We start from the raw sequence: 18,088 nt of genomic DNA, 5'->3' as shown, positions 1-18,088 counted from the left end.
CCTAAAAAAAATGAAATTTTTATATGAAAAACTTCTTTTGGCCATATCTCCTTAAATATGCGTCCTAGAGCGAAAAGGACGATAATTCGTGACCACCATCAAAAAATTGAAAAATCCACCCAAATCCTAAAAAAATTGAAATTTTTATATGAAAAACTTCTGTTGGCCATATCTCCTAAACTAAGCGTCCTAGAGCGAAAAGGACGATAATTCGTGACCACCTTCAAAAAATTGAAAAATCTACCCAAATCCTAAAAAAATTGAAATTTTTATATGAAAAACTTCTTTTGGCCATATCTCCTTAAATATGCGTCCTAGAGCGAAAAGGACGATAATTCGTGACCACCATCAAAAAATTGAAAAATCCACCCAAATCCTAAAAAATTGAAATTTTTATATGAAAAACTTTTTTTGGCCATATCTCCTTAAATATACGTCCTAGAGCGAAAAGGACGATAATTCGTGACCACCCTCACAAAATTGAAAAATCCACCCAAATCCTAAAAAATTGAAATTTTTATATGAAAAACTTCTTTTGGCCATATCTCCTTAAATATGCGTCCTAGAGCGAAAAGGACGATAATTCGTGACCACCCTCAAAAAATTGGAAAATCCACCCAAAACCTAAAAAAATTGAAATTTTTATATGAAAAACTTCTTTTGGCCATATCTCCTTAAATATGCGTCCTAGAGCGAAAAGGACGATAATTCGTGACCACCATCAAAAAATTGAAAAATCCACCCAAATCCTAAAAAAATTGAAATTTTTATATGAAAAACTTTTTTTGGCCATATCTCCTTAAATATGCGTCCTAGAGCGAAAAGGACGATAATTCGTGACCACCATCAAAAAATTGAAAAATCCACCCAAATCCTAAAAAATTGAAATTTTTATATGAAAAACTTTTTTTGGCCATATCTCCTTAAATATACGTCCTAGAGCGAAAAGGACGATAATTCGTGACCACCCTCACAAAATTGAAAAATCCACCCAAATCCTAAAAAATTGAAATTTTTATATGAAAAACTTCTTTTGGCCATATCTCCTAAACTAAGCGTCCTAGAGCGAAAAGGACGATAATTCGTGACCACCCTCACAAAATTGAAAAATCCACCCAAAACCTAAAAAAATTGAAATTTTTATATGAAAAACTTCTTTTGGCCATATCTCCTTAAATATGCGTCCTAGAGCGAAAAGGACGATAATTCGTGACCACCATCAAAAAATTGAAAAATCTACCCAAACCCTAAAAAAAATGAAATTTTTATATGAAAAACTTCTTTTGGCCATATCTCCTAAACTAAGCGTCCTAGAGCGAAAAGGACAATAATTCGTGACCACCCTCAAAAAATTGAAAAATCCACCCAAAACCTAAAAAAAATTTAAATTTTTATATGAAAAACTTCTTTTGGCCATATCTCCTAAACTAAGCGTCCTAGAGCGAAAAGGACGATAATTCGTGACCACCATCAAAAAATTGAAAAATCCACCCAAATCCTAAAAAAAAATTAAATTTTTATATGAAAAACTTCTTTTGGCCATATCTCCTAAACTAAGCGTCCTAGAGCGAAAAGGACGATAATTCGTGACCACCCTCAAAAAATTGAAAAATCTACCCAAACCCTAAAAAAATGAAATTTTTATATGTGTTACGTTAAAGATCGTTTACAAATTTTCCAAATTTAATTAAACCCCAAAAAAAGGAGACCGAATTATTTTCAATAGAAAAAATGTACAAAATCAAATTCAATTTATTTGCTGAAAAAAAAAAAATAGAAAATTTTACAAGTTAATGTAATTAGTAGAGATACTTATAATGTTGTCTGCTCAGTGGTCCAAATGGAAAAGAAAGAATCAATTGATTTTAAAATCCACTTGAGTTACTATAATTCGATTTAAAATTTGAATTGAGTGACTTCTCTCCATAAATTGTTAATTCAAAAGTGCTGATGCTTCAATTTCATTCAATATAAAGCTTTCATTGATAAAAACCACTCATTCATTGATAATGATGTGCTGTTGTAATGCATTGATCAGTGAACAACAACAATAAGCTAAAGATCAGTTATTTGTTGCATATCACTCAATCAAAGCATAAACATACTGAGAGAAAGAGAATGAGAAACTTTTTATCAATGAGAATATTTTATCAATGAAACGATTGAGATGAATGAAATGAGCAACGAGCAATGTTAAATGTAAATTCATTGATGATAACTACACTATTGATGTATAGCATAAGTACATATTCAACATAATGCAAATAAGTTTAAATATTTATCTAAATCATATTAAATATGTTAAAATGTATTTAACACAATGTAAAGGGGAAAATGGTAATTTAATATGAATATAAATAAAAAATAAATGTATGTTGGATATGTACACTTATCATAAAAATAATTTTAATTTTAACACAATTTTAAAAACATTAAATAAAAGTATATGGTGTGTTGGCGGTTTTGCCAACATTCTCCCCCCTGAAGAACGAAAGTTTTTCCAGATGAGGTTGTACAGGATTACCAGTCGTTGGGAGTATTTTAGTCGAGCCTTAAGCTCCGCTATGCTCCGACTCACAGCGATTGAGAACTGGTTTATCCTTTTTGATTGAGAATGGATGAAGATGATGTTGAGTGATGGTTTAGAGATTGTTGTTGTGATCATGAATAGGTTTACTCTTTTGGTGATGCTAATGTTGACCAGTTGTGTGAAATTTCTGGTAAAAAACAAATTTTAGAAATAGGCCTTTTATAAACTTTATTTTTTGAAAGGATTGATACTACCCTTGTATGTCCGTCTTGACCAGAATCTCTTGAATACGGCCAACATTCCATTGCCCAGGACCACTTTTTTCGTCGGATACGAGAACCAGATCACCAACTTTGGCTTCCGCTCTGGGTTTTAACCATTTGGGTCGAGCTTGAAGTCGATTTAGGTACTCACCGTGCCACCTCTTCCAAAAATGTTGTTTGAGTTTTTCCACGCATTTCCATCTAGAAAGATGATTGATATTGGTGTCCAACAAAGATGGTTCTTGTATACAGTTGGTCGGTTCTCCGATTAAAAAATGAGCTGGAGTAAGGAAATCAAAATCAGATGGATCAGCTGATAGAGGTGCCAGTGGCCGAGAGTTAAGACAACTTTCAATCTGACAAAGCAAAGTCGTTAACTCTTCAAAATTCAAAACTCTATCACCCATGATACGTTTTAAGTGAAATTTGGCAGATTTTACGCCTGCTTCCCAGAGGCCGCCAAAGTTTGGTGATGCTGGAGGATTGAAATGCCAGTTCGTCTCGTTTTGGCTAAGGGCTTGCAACAAATCCTTTGGCATAGCTTTTTCATTCTTATTATAAATTACCTTAAGTTCTTTTGAGGCACCTATGAAATTTGTGCCACAATCAGAATATAGGTCAGTACAAGCGCCTCTACGTGAAATGAAACGCCTAAAAGCCGCTAGAAAGGCATTCGTGGTAAGGTCTGACACTGCTTCCAAATGTATGGCTTTTGTGACCATACACACAAATAAACAAATATAACCTTTCGAAGTGGCGGAAGATCTTACCGACGAAGCTTTTATCGTTATAGGGCCAGCATAATCAACACCGCTGTGCTTAAATGGACGAACTGGTTTCAATCGTACACTTGGCAAATTGCCCATTATTTGTTGCGCCGACTTTGCTGAGTGTCTAAAACAAACAATACATTTGTGAATGATTGTTTTACAAAGTTGATTCCCAGATATAATCCAAAATTTTCTAGACACATAAGACATAGTTAAGGATAAGCCACCATGAAGTGTTCGCTCATGAGCGTCCGAAATAATTAATGTGGATAGTGGATTCGATTTCGATAATAAAATGGGATGTTTCCTATCAAATGAAAAGTTGGAGTTTTGGAGTCGTCCTCCAACTCTCAAAATACCTTCATTATCAAGAAATGGCATAAGTTTCAGAATTGGGCCATGGCCAATTTGTCGCTTTGAAGATAAAAGTTTGATTTCAGAAGGGAAATCAGTCTTTTGAGAAAGCTTCACTAAAACAAGCAATGAGTGCCAAGTTTCAGAAAATGATAGAATACCATATTTTCTCTTCTCCTTGTATATGCAATTATGTGCAAAACGTAGACATAATGAAGTCACCCGAAGTAACTTCGGGAGACTAGAAAATTTCAAAAGGAGCTCCGGGTACGTTGATGTCTCCGATGTGTGAGCGACAATTTTTTTCTTTCTTTCTTCATCGGAAGTGTATAAATTGGAAAGATTTTCAGGCCAGAAAGCAGGTGGATCATAAAGAAATTGTGGACCATTCCACCACGTCTTGTTTTCAACTAAGTCCCCTGGTAAAATCCCACGAGAGGCTATATCTGCTGGATTTAATGTGGATGGTACATATCTCCAATCAAGTGGATTTGTAAACCGTTGAATATCAGCGACTCTATTAGCCACAAAAACGTTCCAGTTCGATGGAGATTTCCTTAGCCAACTAAGAACAGTCGAACTGTCACTCCAATAATAAATACTGGAAACATCTGTGCTCCTGAAAGAGCCCATAACTTTTCGTGTCAGTTTAACCAATAATGAGGCCGCACACAATTCCAAACGAGGAATTGTAATGGTCTTTATTGGTGAAATTTTCGACTTAGCCTGAATAATATTGACGTGAGTGCCATCCGCTGCCACCACTCTAGCATATACAACAGCTGCATATGCAATAGACGAGGCGTCACAAAAGCAATGAAATTCAATTTTCGTTCCAGGACACAGCCCAATCCATCTAGGAATTTTTAGATTGGCAAGTTTTGGTAGCGATTCTCTATATGAACACCACTGGGACTGGATTATATCTGGGATTTCAGAATCCCAGTCGATCCCATGCTCCCATAAGCTCTTAAAAATGGACTTAGCGATAACAGTTGTCGGGGTTAGCCAACCAAGTGGGTCATAAAGTCGTGCAGCCTCCGAAAGAATCGATCGTTTCGTGGCTAGCACAGGCTCAGTCAATTGGGATTTAAAGAAAAAACAGTCGTCGCACGTATTCCACTGAATACCAAGGGTCTTGACAATATGACTTTGATCAAAATCCAATGTTAGAGACGGATCCCTGTGCTCCACAGGAATAGTCTCCAAAAGATCCTTTGAATTTGTAATCCATTTTCTCAGATTGCATCCCCCATTTCTCAATAGGGAGCACAAATCCCTTTGCAATCTGGTGGCATTTTCAAATGAATCAGCACCAGACAAAATGTCATCGACATATGAATCTTCTACCAATATTCGAGATGCCTCAGGAAATTCAGATTCAAAATCCTCCGCCAGTTTTTTCAACACCCTTATGGCCAAATATGGAGCTGAAGTGGTTCCATATGTAACCGTGTTGAGTTCGTAAATACTAATATCATCGAGAGGGTCATAACGCCAAAGTATCTGTTGGAATCTGCGATGTTCCGGATAGACATCTATCTGCCGGAACATTTTCTCGATATCCGCACAGAATGCTATCTTATGCCCTCTCCAATGCGTCAAAACTGTGGGGAGGTCATTTTGTAGAGCAGGACCTGGAGATAACAAATCATTGAGAGATTCCTTATTGTTATGATGACTGCTGCCATCAAAAACTACTCGCAATTTTGTGGTAGTGCTATCCTCTTTGAACACACCATGATGGGGTAAAAAATAGGAGTTATGGCGAATATCTTTGGGGTAAACTCCCACTTTGGACATATGTCCCAATAACTCATATTCCTTCATAAACTCCTTATAACCTACACTATACTGAGGACGCTTCGAAAAAGAAATTTCCAACTGCCTAAAACGCTTCAGCGCATTGAAATGATTGTTATCAATAACAGGAAATATATTGCCATGACATAATGATTTAAATGGTAAATAAACCATGTATCGACCGGACGAACTTCGTTTTGTTGTGGCTCGAAAGTATGCATCGCAAGAAGTCTCTTCTTCCGTTAAATGCCGATTCATGGTTACCTCCTCCTGCTCCCAAAAGGATCGGAGTATAGTCTCAAGACCCAAATTGTGTATATGAATACCATTAATTGACACAGATTCGTCAGAACCCGTAAAAACCCATCCAAAATGCGTATTTTGGAAAAATAAATTTCCATGGACAAATGATTCAGTGGGTATCTGAATCCTGGAAATAACATCAGAACCTAAAATCATGTCAATTCTATCGGAATTATAAAAAAGAGGATCGGCAAGACTGTCCATTTCGATATTGGGCATCGTTATGTGTCTTGACGATGGATCTGGGGTGTATGATGAGAGATTAGACAAAACTAAAGCCCTACAATTCATGACTGGCTTGTTCGTACGGGAAAACAATTCGACGTTCACAAAAAACTTGGACAAAGTCGAATTACCTTCTCCAATGCCAATTACTCGATGATGAGATCTAACCTTTCTAAGTCCTATTAACTGTACCGCAGATTCAGATATAAGGCTGCCCTGTGAACCAGGGTCCAAGAGTGCTCTCAATTGAAAGCGACCACTGTTAGCATTGACAACAAGACGTATCGTATATAGCAAAACTGCTCGAAAAGCGCTGGTCGTATGAGATGTGACCGGATTCGGAACAATGCTATTATCATTCGATGAAGATGGAGACTGTGTCAAAGCTTGATTCAAGTTCTCCACTCCATCCGAATGCAATATAGAGTGATGCAATTCTTTGCATGAAATGCAACGGAAAGGCGAGGGGCAGTTATCATGACTATGTCCCGTACTAAGACAATTACGGCAAAGTTTCCTCTGTGATATAAATTCATATCTCATAGCCAAAGGTAATGCCAAAAACTTAAAACATTTCGATATCAAATGGGGTTTACCACAATGTGCGCACGAATTCACCTTTGCCTTCAATAATTTGCCCGAATGGCAGGAAGTCTTTTTTATCTTAGAATTATTCCCCGAAGTGTGAAAATCGTTATTTAAAGATTCAAGGGTTCTGAATGTCCGCTCAAGGAAATCAAACATCTCCCTGCGAGATGGAATTTCAGTGGAAGACCTTAACGATTGCTCCCAATCTTTCCTGGTTGGAAGATCAAGTTTTTGGGATAGCAAATGAATCAATAACGGATCCCAGCTTCCGGTGTCTACTCCCAAATTATCTAGAGAAGACAAACATTCTCTGGCAGAATCAAGAAGCCTTTTGATGGACTGAAATCCACCATCAGACTTATCTAAACCATAAAGTCTGCCAACTAAATTGCTAACTATTATTCTTTTGTTGTGGTACCTTGATTCCAGAATTTTCCACGCGGAATCATAGTTAGCTTCAGTAGCAGAAATACTCCTAATTAAACTCGCGGCCTCACCACTAAGAGTACCCCTCAAATAGTAAAATTTCTGTATTTTAGTAAGTGACTCGTTATTGTGAACAAGGGATGAATATATGTCACGGAAAGAAATCCATTCCATATACTCACCTGAAAATGATGGCAATGAAATTTTAGGAAGCCTTGCGTCAACCCCTATAGTCGTATCAGAACGATTATTTGGAACTGCGAATGTGCTAGCAAATGGAGAATGAGATGCCGATTGCTGAGGCAAAGAATCAATAATTTTACCCCTAAATGTAAAGTACAAATCGGAGAAATCAAAATATAGATCGTCCGCTAAATAGGGAACATCAGAGGCATTCAAGGCTTCATCGTGGACCCTTTGTAAAATCTCCTGATGTTGGCTCTCAAAAACGTTGAAAACATCATCAATTCGTTGTCCCAATGAGGACAAAAAACCCGAAGTTTTTTGAGAATTTGGTTTAGAATCAAACCTCTGCTCATATTTCCTCAGCAATTCTAATGAATCTCTTTGCATTTGTATTATTCCATCTAAATCCGCCATTCCGATATCAAATACACGTGATTTGCCTTAAACCAAATAATTAACACGTGATTCACTTAGTATTTCCACAAAAATAAAATCAATAAAAAAACCGAAAAAAATACGCGAAATATTCCCGGGTTTCGGCACCAAAAATGTTACGTTAAAGATCGTTTACAAATTTTCCAAATTTAATTAAACCCCAAAAAAAGGAGACCGAATTATTTTCAATAGAAAAAATGTACAAAATCAAATTCAATTTATTTGCTGAAAAAAAAAAATAGAAAATTTTACAAGTTAATGTAATTAGTAGAGATACTTATAATGTTGTCTGCTCAGTGGTCCAAATGGAAAAGAAAGAATCAATTGATTTTAAAATCCACTTGAGTTACTATAATTCGATTTAAAATTTGAATTGAGTGACTTCTCTCCATAAATTGTTAATTCAAAAGTGCTGATGCTTCAATTTCATTCAATATAAAGCTTTCATTGATAAAAACCACTCATTCATTGATAATGATGTGCTGTTGTAATGCATTGATCAGTGAACAACAACAATAAGCTAAAGATCAGTTATTTGTTGCATATCACTCAATCAAAGCATAAACATACTGAGAGAAAGAGAATGAGAAACTTTTTATCAATGAGAATATTTTATCAATGAAACGATTGAGATGAATGAAATGAGCAACGAGCAATGTTAAATGTAAATTCATTGATGATAACTACACTATTGATGTATAGCATAAGTACATATTCAACATAATGCAAATAAGTTTAAATATTTATCTAAATCATATTAAATATGTTAAAATGTATTTAACACAATGTAAAGGGGAAAATGGTAATTTAATATGAATATAAATAAAAAATAAATGTATGTTGGATATGTACACTTATCATAAAAATAATTTTAATTTTAACACAATTTTAAAAACATTAAATAAAAGTATATGGTGTGTTGGCGGTTTTGCCAACAATATGAAAAACTTCTTTTGGCCATATCTCCTTAAATATGCGTCCTAGAGCGAAAAGGACGATAATTCGTGACCACCCTCAAAAAATTGGAAAATCTACCCAAATCCTAAGAAAATTGAAATTTTTATATGAAAAACTTCTTTTGGCCATATCTCCTAAACTAAGCGTCCTAGAGCGAAAAGGACGATAATTCGTGACCACCCTCAAAAAATTGAAAAATCCACCCAAAACCTAAAAAAATTGAAATTTTTATATGAAAAACTTCTTTTGGCCATATCTCCTTAAATATGCGTCCTAGAGCGAAAAGGACGATAATTCGTGACCACCCTCAAAAAATTGGAAAATCTACCCAAATCCTAAGAAAATTGAAATTTTTATATGAAAAACTTCTTTTGGCCATATCTCCTAAACTAAGCGTCCTAGAGCGAAAAGGACGATAATTCGTGACCACCCTCAAAAAATTGAAAAATCCACCCAAAACCTAAAAAAAATGAAATTTTTATATGAAAAACTTCTTTTGGCCATATCTCCTTAAATATGCGTCCTAGAGCGAAAAGGACGATAATTCGTGACCACCCTCAAAAAATTGAAAAATCTACCCAAATCCTAAAAAAATTGAAATTTTTATATGAAAAACTTCTTTTGGCCATATCTCCTTAAATATACGTCCTAAAGCGAAAAGGACAATAATTCGTGACCACCCTCAGAAAATTGAAAAATCCACCCAAAACCTACAAAAATTGAAATTTTTATATGAAAAACTTCTTTTGGCCATATCTCCTAAACTATGTGTCCTAGAGCGAAAAGGACGATAATTCGTGACCGCTATCAAAAAATTGAAAAATTCACCCAAAACCTAAAAAAATTGAAATTTTTATATGAAAAACTTCTTTTGGCCATATCTCCTAAACTAAGCGTCCTAGAGCGAAAAGGACGATAATTCGTGACCGCTATCAAAAAATTGAAAAATTCACCCAAAACCTAAAAAAATTGAAATTTTTATATGAAAAACTTCTTTTGGCCATATCTCCTAAACTAAGCGTCCTAGAGCGAAAAGGACGATAATTCGTGACCACCATCAAAAAATTGAAAAATCCACCCAAAACCTACAAAAATTTAAATTTTTATATGAAAAACTTCTTTTGGCCATATCTCCTAAACTAAGCGTCCTAGAGCGAAAAGGACGATTATTCGTGACCACCATCAAAAAATTGAAAAATCCACCCAAATCCTAAAAAAATTTTAATTTTTATATGAAAAACTTCTTTTGGCCATATCTCCTTAAATATGCGTCCTAGAGCGAAAAGGACGATAATTCGTGACCACCCTCACAAAATTGAAAAATCCACCCAAATCCTAAAAAAATTGAAATTTTTATATGAAAAACTTCTTTTGGCCATATCTCCTTAAATAGAGCGAAAAGGACGATAATTCGTGACCACCCTCACAAAATTGAAAAATCCACCCAAATCCTAAAAAAATTGAAATTTTTATATGAAAAACTTCTTTTGGCCATATCTCCTAAACTAAGCGTCCTAGAGCGAAAAGGACGATAATTCGTGACCACCTTCAAAAAATTGAAAAATCTACCCAAATCCTAAAAAATTTAAATTTTTATATGAAAAACTTCTTTTGGCCATATCTCCTTAAATATGCGTCCTAGAGCGAAAAGGACGATAATACGTGACCACTCTCAAAAAATTGAAAAATCTATCCACATCCTAAAAAAATTGAAATTTTTATATGAAAAACTTCTTTTGGCCATATCTCCTAAACTAAGCGTCCTAGAGGGAAAAGGACGATAATTCGTGACCACCCTCAAAAAATTGAAAAATCTACCCAAATCCTAAAAAAATTGAAATTTTTATATGAAAAACTTCTTTTGGCCATATCTCCTTAAATATGCGTCCTAGAGCGAAAAGGACGATAATTCGTGACCACCATCAAAAAATTGAAAAATCCATCCAAATCCTAAAAAAATTGAAATTTTTATATGAAAAACTTCTTTTGGCCATATCTCCTTAAATATACGTCCTAGAGCGAAAAAGACGATAATTCGTGACCACCCTCAAAAAATTGAAAAATCCACCCAAAACCTAAAAAAATTGAAATTTTTATATGAAAAACTTCTTTTGGTCATATCTCCTAAACTAAGCGTCCTAGAGCGAAAAGGACGATAATTCGTGACCACCTTCAAAAAATTGAAAAATCTATCCAAATCCTAAAAAAAAATTGAAATTTTTATATGAAAAACTTCTTTTGGCCATATCTCCTTAAATATGCATCCTAGAGCGAAAAGGACGATAATTCGTAACCACCCTCAAAAAATTGACAAATCTATCCACATCCTAAAAAAATTGAAATTTTTATATGAAAAACTTCTTTTGGCCATATCTCCTAAACTAAGCGTCCTAGAGCGAAAAGGACGATAATTCGTGACCACCCTCAAAAAATTGAAAAATCTACCCAAATCCTAAAAAAATTGAAATTTTTATATGAAAAACTTCTTTTGGCCATATCTCCTTAAATATGCGCCCTAGAGCGAAAAGGACGATAATTCGTGACCACCATCAAAAAATTGAAAAATCCATCCAAATCCTAAAAAAATTTAAATTTTTATATGAAAAACTTCTTTTGGCCATATCTCCTTAAATATGCGTCCTAGAACGAAAAGGACGATAATTCGTGACCACCCTCAAAAAATTTAAAAATCCACCCAAAACCTAAAAAAATTTAAATTTTTATATGAAAAACTTCTTTTGGCCATATCTCCTTAAATATGCGTCCTAGAGCGAAAAGGACGATAATTCGTGACCACCCTCACAAAATTGAAAAATCCACCCAAATCCTAAAAAAATTGAAATTTTTATATGAAAAACTTCTTTTGGCCATATCTCCTAAACTAAGCGTCCTAGAGCGAAAAGGACGATAATTCGTGACCACCTTCAAAAAATTGAAAAATCTACCCAAATCCTAAAAAAATTGAAATTTTTATATGAAAAACTTCTTTTGGCCATATCTCCTTAAATATGCGTCCTAGAGCGAAAAGGACGATAATTCGTGACCACCATCAAAAAATTGAAAAATCCACCCAAATCCTAAAAAAATTGAAATTTTTATATGAAAAACTTCTTTTGGCCATATCTCCTTAAATATGCGTCCTAGAGCGAAAAGGACGATAATTCGTAACCACCCTCAAAAAATTGACAAATCTATCCACATCCTAAAAAAATTGAAATTTTTATATGAAAAACTTCTTTTGGCCATATCTCCTTAAATATGCGTCCTAGAGCGAAAAGGACGATAATTCGTGACCACCATCAAAAAATTGAAAAATCCATCCAAAACCTACAAAAATTGAAATTTTTATATGAAAAACTTCTTTTGGCCATATCTCCTAAACTAAGCGTCCTAGAGCGAAAAGGACGATAATTCGTGACCACCCTCAAAAAATTGAAAAATCTACCCAAACCCTAAAAAAAATGAAATTTTTATATGAAAAACTTCTTTTGGCCATATCTCCTTAAATATGCGTCCTAGAGCGAAAAGGACGATAATTCGTGACCACCATCAAATAATTGAAAAATCCACCCAAATCCTAAAAAATTGAAATTTTTATATGAAAAACTTCTTTTGGCCATATCTCCTTAAATATGCGTCCTAGAGCGAAAAGGACGATAATTCGTGACCACCCTCAAAAAATTGGAAAATCTACCCAAATCCTAAGAAAATTGAAATTTTTATATGAAAAACTTCTTTTGGCCATATCTCCTAAACTAAGCGTCCTAGAGCGAAAAGGACGATAATTCGTGACCACCCTCAAAAAATTGAAAAATCTACCCAAACCCTAAAAAAAATGAAATATTTATATGAAAAACTTCTTTTGGCCATATCTCCTTAAATATGCGTCCTAGAGCGAAAAGGACGATAATTCGTGACCACCCTCACAAAATTGAAAAATCCACCCAAATCCTAAAAAATTGGAATTTTTATATGAAAAACTTCTTTTGGCCATATCTCCTTAAATATGCGTCCTAGAGCGAAAAGGACGATAATTCGTGACCACCCTCACAAAATTGAAAAATCCACCCAAATCCTAAAAAATTGAAATTTTTATATGAAAAACTTCTTTTGGCCATATCTCCTAAACTAAGCGTCCTAGAGCGAAAAGGACGATAATTCGTGACCGCCATCAAAAAATTGAAAAATCCACCCAAATCCTAAAAAAATTGAAATTTTTATATGAAAAACTTCTTTTGGCCATATCTCCTAAACTAAGCGTCCTAGAGCGAAAAGGACAATAATTCGTGACCACCCTCAAAAAATTGAAAAATCCACCCAAAACCTAAAAAAATTTAAATTTTTATATGAAAAACTTCTTTTGGCCATATCTCCTAAACTAAGCGTCCTAGATCGAAAAGGACGATAATTCGTGACCACCATCAAAAAATTGAAAAATCCACCCAAATCTTAAAAAAAAATTAAATTTTTATATGAAAAACTTCTTTTGGCCATATCTCCTAAACTAAGCGTCCTAGAGCGAAAAGGACGATAATTCGTGACCACCCTCAAAAAATTGAAAAATCTACCCAAACCCTAAAAAAAATTAAATTTTTATATGAAAAACTTCTTTTGGCCATATCTCCTTAAATATGCGTCCTAGAGCGAAAAGGACGATAATTCGTGACCACCCTCAAAAAATTGGAAAATCTACCCAAATCCTAAGAAAATTGAAATTTTTATATGAAAAACTTCTTTTGGCCATATCTCCTAAACTAAGCGTCCTAGAGCGAAAAGGACGATAATTCGTGACCACCCTCAAAAAATTGAAAAATCCACCCAAAACCTAAAAAAATTGAAATTTTTATATGAAAAACTTCTTTTGGCCATATCTCCTTAAATATGCGTCCTAGAGCGAAAAGGACGATAATTCGTGACCACCCTCAAAAAATTGAAAAATCTACCCAAATCCTAAGAAAATTGAAATTTTTATATGAAAAACTTCTTTTGGCCATATCTCCTAAACTAAGCGTCCTAGAGCGAAAAGGACGATAATTCGTGACCACCCTCAAAAAATTGAAAAATCCACCCAAAACCTACAAAAATTGAAATTTTTATATGAAAAACTTCTTTTGGCCATATCTCCTTAAATATGCGTCCTAGAGCGAAAAGGACGATAATTCGTGACCACCCTCAAAAAATTGAAAAATCTACCCAAATCCTAAAAAAATTGAAATTTTTATATGAAAAACTTCTTTTGGCCATATCTCCTTAAATATACGTCCTAGAGCGAAAAGGACAATAATTCGTGACCACCCTCAGAAAATTGAAAAATCCACCCAAAACCTACAAAAATTGAAATTTTTATATGAAAAACTTCTTTTGGCCATATCTCCTAAACTATGTGTCCTAGAGCGAAAAGGACGATAATTCGTGACCACTATCAAAAAATTGAAAAATCCACCCAAAACCTAAAAAAATTGAAATTTTTATATGAAAAACTACCTTTGGCCATATCTCCTAAACTAAGCGTCCTAGAGCGAAAAGGACGATAATTCGTGACCACCATCAAAAAATTGAAAAATCCACCCAAATCCTAAAAAAATTGAAATTTTTATATGAAAAACTTCTTTTGGCCATATCTCCTAAACTAAGCGTCCTAGATCGAAAAGGACAATAATTCGTGACCACCCTCAAAAAATTGAAAAATCCACCCAAAACCTACAAAAATTTAAATTTTTATATGAAAAACTTCTTTTGGCCATATCTCCTAAACTAAGCGTCCTAGAGCGAAAAGGACGATTATTCGTGACCACCATCAAAAAATTGAAAAATCCACCCAAATCCTAAAAAAAATTAAATTTTCATATGAAAAACTTCTTTTGGCCATATCTCCTAAACTAAGCGTCCTAGAGCGAAAAGGACGATAATTCGAGACCACCCTCACAAAATTGAAAAATCCACCCAAATCCTAAAAAAATTGACATTTTTATATGAAAAACTTCTTTTGGCCATATCTCCTTAAATATGCGTCCTAGAGCGAAAAGGACGATAATTCGTGACCACCCTCAAAAAATTGAAAAATCTACCCAAAACCTAAAAAAATTTTAATTTTTATATGAAAAACTTCTTTTGGCCATATCTCCTTAAATATGCGTCCTAGAGCGAAAAGGACGATAATTCGTGACCACCCTCACAAAATTGAAAAATCCACCCAAATCCTAAAAAAATTGAAATTTTTATATGAAAAACTTCTGTTGGCCATATCTCCTAAACTAAGCGTCCTAGAGCGAAAAGGACGATAATTCGTGACCACCTTCAAAAAATTGAAAAATCTACCCAAATCCTAAAAAAATTTAAATTTTTATATGAAAAACTTCTTTTGGCCATATCTCCTTAAATATGCGTCCTAGAGCGAAAAGGACGATAATTCGTGACCACCCTCAAAAAATTGAAAAATCTATCCACATCCTAAAAAAAATTGAAATTTTTATATGAAAAACTTCTTTTGGCCATATCTCCTTAAATATGCGTCCTAGAGCGAAAAGGACGATAATTCGTGACCACCATCAAAAAATTGAAAAATCCATCCAAATCCTAAAAAAATTGAATGTTTATATGAAAAACTTCTTTTGGCCATATCTCCTTAAATATGCGTCCTAGAGCGAAAAGGACGATAATTCGTGACCACCCTCAAAAAATTGGAAAATCTACCCAAATCCTAAGAAAATCGAAATTTTTATATGAAAAACTTCTTTTGGCCTATCTCCTAAACTAAGCGTCCTAGAGCGAAAAGGACGATAATTCGTGACCACCCTCAAAAAATTGAAAAATCCACCCAAAACCTAAAAAAATTGAAATTTTTATATGAAAAACTTCTTTTGGCCATATCTCCTTAAATATGCGTCCTAGAGCGAAAAGGACGATAATTCGTGACCACCATCAAAAAATTGAAAAATCCACCCAAATCCTAAAAAAATGAAATTTTTATATGAAAAACTTCTTTTGGCCATATCTCCTTAAATATGCGTCCTAGAGCGAAAAGGACGATAATTCGTGACCACCCTCACAAAATTGAAAAATCTATCCACATCCTAAAAAAATTGAAATGTTTATATGAAAAACTTCTTTTGGCCATATCTCCTAAACTAAGCGTCCTAGAGCGAAAAGGACGATAATTCGTGACCACCCTCAAAAAATTGAAAAATCTACCCAAATCCTAAAAAAATTGAAATTTTTATATGAAAAACTTCTTTTGGCCATATCTCCTTAAATATGCGTCCTAGAGCGAAAAGGACGATAATTCGTGACCACCATCAAATAATTGAAAAATCCATCCAAATCCTAAAAAAATTGAAATTTTTATATGAAAAACTTCTTTTGGCCATATCTCCTTAAATATGCGTCCTAGAGCGAAAAGGACGATAATTCGTGACCACCCTCAAAAAATTGAAAAATCCACCCAAAACCTACAAAAATTGAAATTTTTATATGAAAAACTTCTTTTGGCCATATCTCCTAAATTAAATGTCCTAGAGCGAAAAGGACAATAATTCGTGACCACCATCAAAAAATTGAAAAATCCACCCAAATCCTAAAAAAAATTGAAATTTTTATATGAAAAACTTCTTTTGGCCATATCTCCTTAAATATGCGTCCTAGAGCGAAAAGGACGATAATTCGTGACCACCATCAAAAAATTGAAAAATCCACCCAAAACCTACAAAAATTGAAATTTTTATATGAAAAACTTCTTTTGGCCATATCTCCTAAACTACGCGTCCTAGAGCGAAAAGGACGATAATTCGTGACCACCATCAAAAAATTGAAAAATCCACCCAAATCCTAAAAAAATTGAAATTTTTATATGAAAAACTTCTTTTGGCCATATCTCCTAAACTAAGCGTCCTAGAGCGAAAAGGACAATAATTCGTGACCACCCTCAAAAAATTGAAAAATCCACCCAAAACCTAAAAAAATTGAAATTTTTATATGAAAAACTTCTTTTGGCCATATCTCCTAAACTAAGCGTCCTAGAGCGAAAAGGACGATAATTCGTGACCACCCTCAAAAAATTGAAAAATCTACCCAAATCCTAAAAAAATTGAAATTTTTATATGAAAAACTTCTTTTGGCCATATCTCCTTAAATATGCGTCCTAGAGCGAAAAGGACGATAATTCGTGACCACCATCAAATAATTGAAAAATCCATCCAAATCCTAAAAAAATTGAAATTTTTATATGAAAAACTTCTTTTGGCCATATCTCCTTAAATATGCGTCCTAGAGCGAAAAGGACGATAATTCGTGACCACCCTCAAAAAATTGAAAAATCCACCCAAAACCTAAAAAAATTTAAATTTTTATATGAAAAACTTCTTTTGGCCATATCTCCTTAAATATGCGTCCTAGAGCGAAAAGGACGATAATTCGTGACCACCATCAAAAAATTGAAAAATCCACCCAAATCCTAAAAAAAATTAAATTTTTATATGAAAAACTTCTTTTGGCCATATCTCCTTAAATATGCGTCCTAGAGCGAAAAGGGCGATAATTCGTGACCACCATCAAAAAATTGAAAAATCCATCCAAATCCTAAAAAAATTGAAATGTTTATATGAAAAACTTCTTTTGGCCATATCTCCTTAAATATGCGTCCTAGAGCGAAAAGGACGATAATTCGTGACCACCCTCAAAAAATTGGAATATCTACCCAAATCCTAAGAAAATTGAAATTTTTATATGAAAAACTTCTTTTGGCCATATCTCCTAAACTAAGCGTCCTAGAGCGAAAAGGACGATAATTCGTGACCACCCTCAAAAAATTGAAAAATCCACCCAAAACCTAAAAAAATTGAAATTTTTATATGAAAAACTTCTTTTGGCCATATCTCCTTAAATATGCGTCCTAGAGCGAAAAGGACGATAATTCGTGACCACCATCAAAAAATTGAAAAATCCACCCAAATCCTAAAAAAATGAAATTTTTATATGAAAAACTTCTTTTGGCCATATTTCCTTAAATATGCGTCCTAGAGCGAAAAGGACGATAATTCGTGACCACCCTCAAAAAATTGAAAAATCTATCCACATCCTAAAAAAATTGAAATTTTTATATGAAAAACTTCTTTTGGCCATATCTCCTAAACTAAGCGTCCTAGAGCGAAAAGGACGATAATTCGAGACCACCCTCACAAAATTGAAAAATCCACCCAAAACGTAAAAAAATTGAAATTTTTATATGAAAAACTTCTTTTGGCCATATCTCC

At 34.0% G+C, this 18,088-nt stretch overlaps 1 protein-coding gene across 1 annotated transcript; it reads right to left on the bottom strand.

Annotated features, from left to right (window-relative positions):
- Positions 1-2,932: 2,932 nt before the first annotated feature.
- LOC142240041 (uncharacterized) lies at positions 2,933-7,862 on the bottom strand. Its single transcript, XM_075311762.1, has 2 exons — positions 3,044-7,862; positions 2,933-2,994 (listed from the first exon to the last, which is right to left on the bottom strand). Exons 1-2 carry the CDS (start codon positions 7,860-7,862, stop codon positions 2,933-2,935), a joined length of 4,881 nt encoding a protein of 1,626 aa, XP_075167877.1.
- Between the last annotated feature and the right edge of the window lie 10,226 nt (positions 7,863-18,088).

The sequence above is a fragment of the Haematobia irritans genome, chromosome 5, assembly GCF_050003625.1.
Source record: "Haematobia irritans isolate KBUSLIRL chromosome 5, ASM5000362v1, whole genome shotgun sequence".
In the NCBI taxonomy this organism is placed as follows: domain Eukaryota; kingdom Metazoa; phylum Arthropoda; class Insecta; order Diptera; family Muscidae; genus Haematobia; species Haematobia irritans.
The sequence above is the reverse complement of the archived record's forward strand: the minus strand, read 5'-3'. Positions and strand labels throughout refer to the sequence as shown.

Excerpts from the sequence above, each read along its gene's own strand:
- LOC142240041 (XM_075311762.1), bottom strand. The coding sequence starts at position 7,862 with ATGGCGGATTTAGATGGAATAATACAAATGCAAAGAGATTCATTAGAA. Across the intron at positions 2,995-3,043 it reads AATCGGAGAACCGACCAACT|ATGGAAATGCGTGGAAAAAC; the intron begins GTATACAAGAAC and ends TCATCTTTCTAG.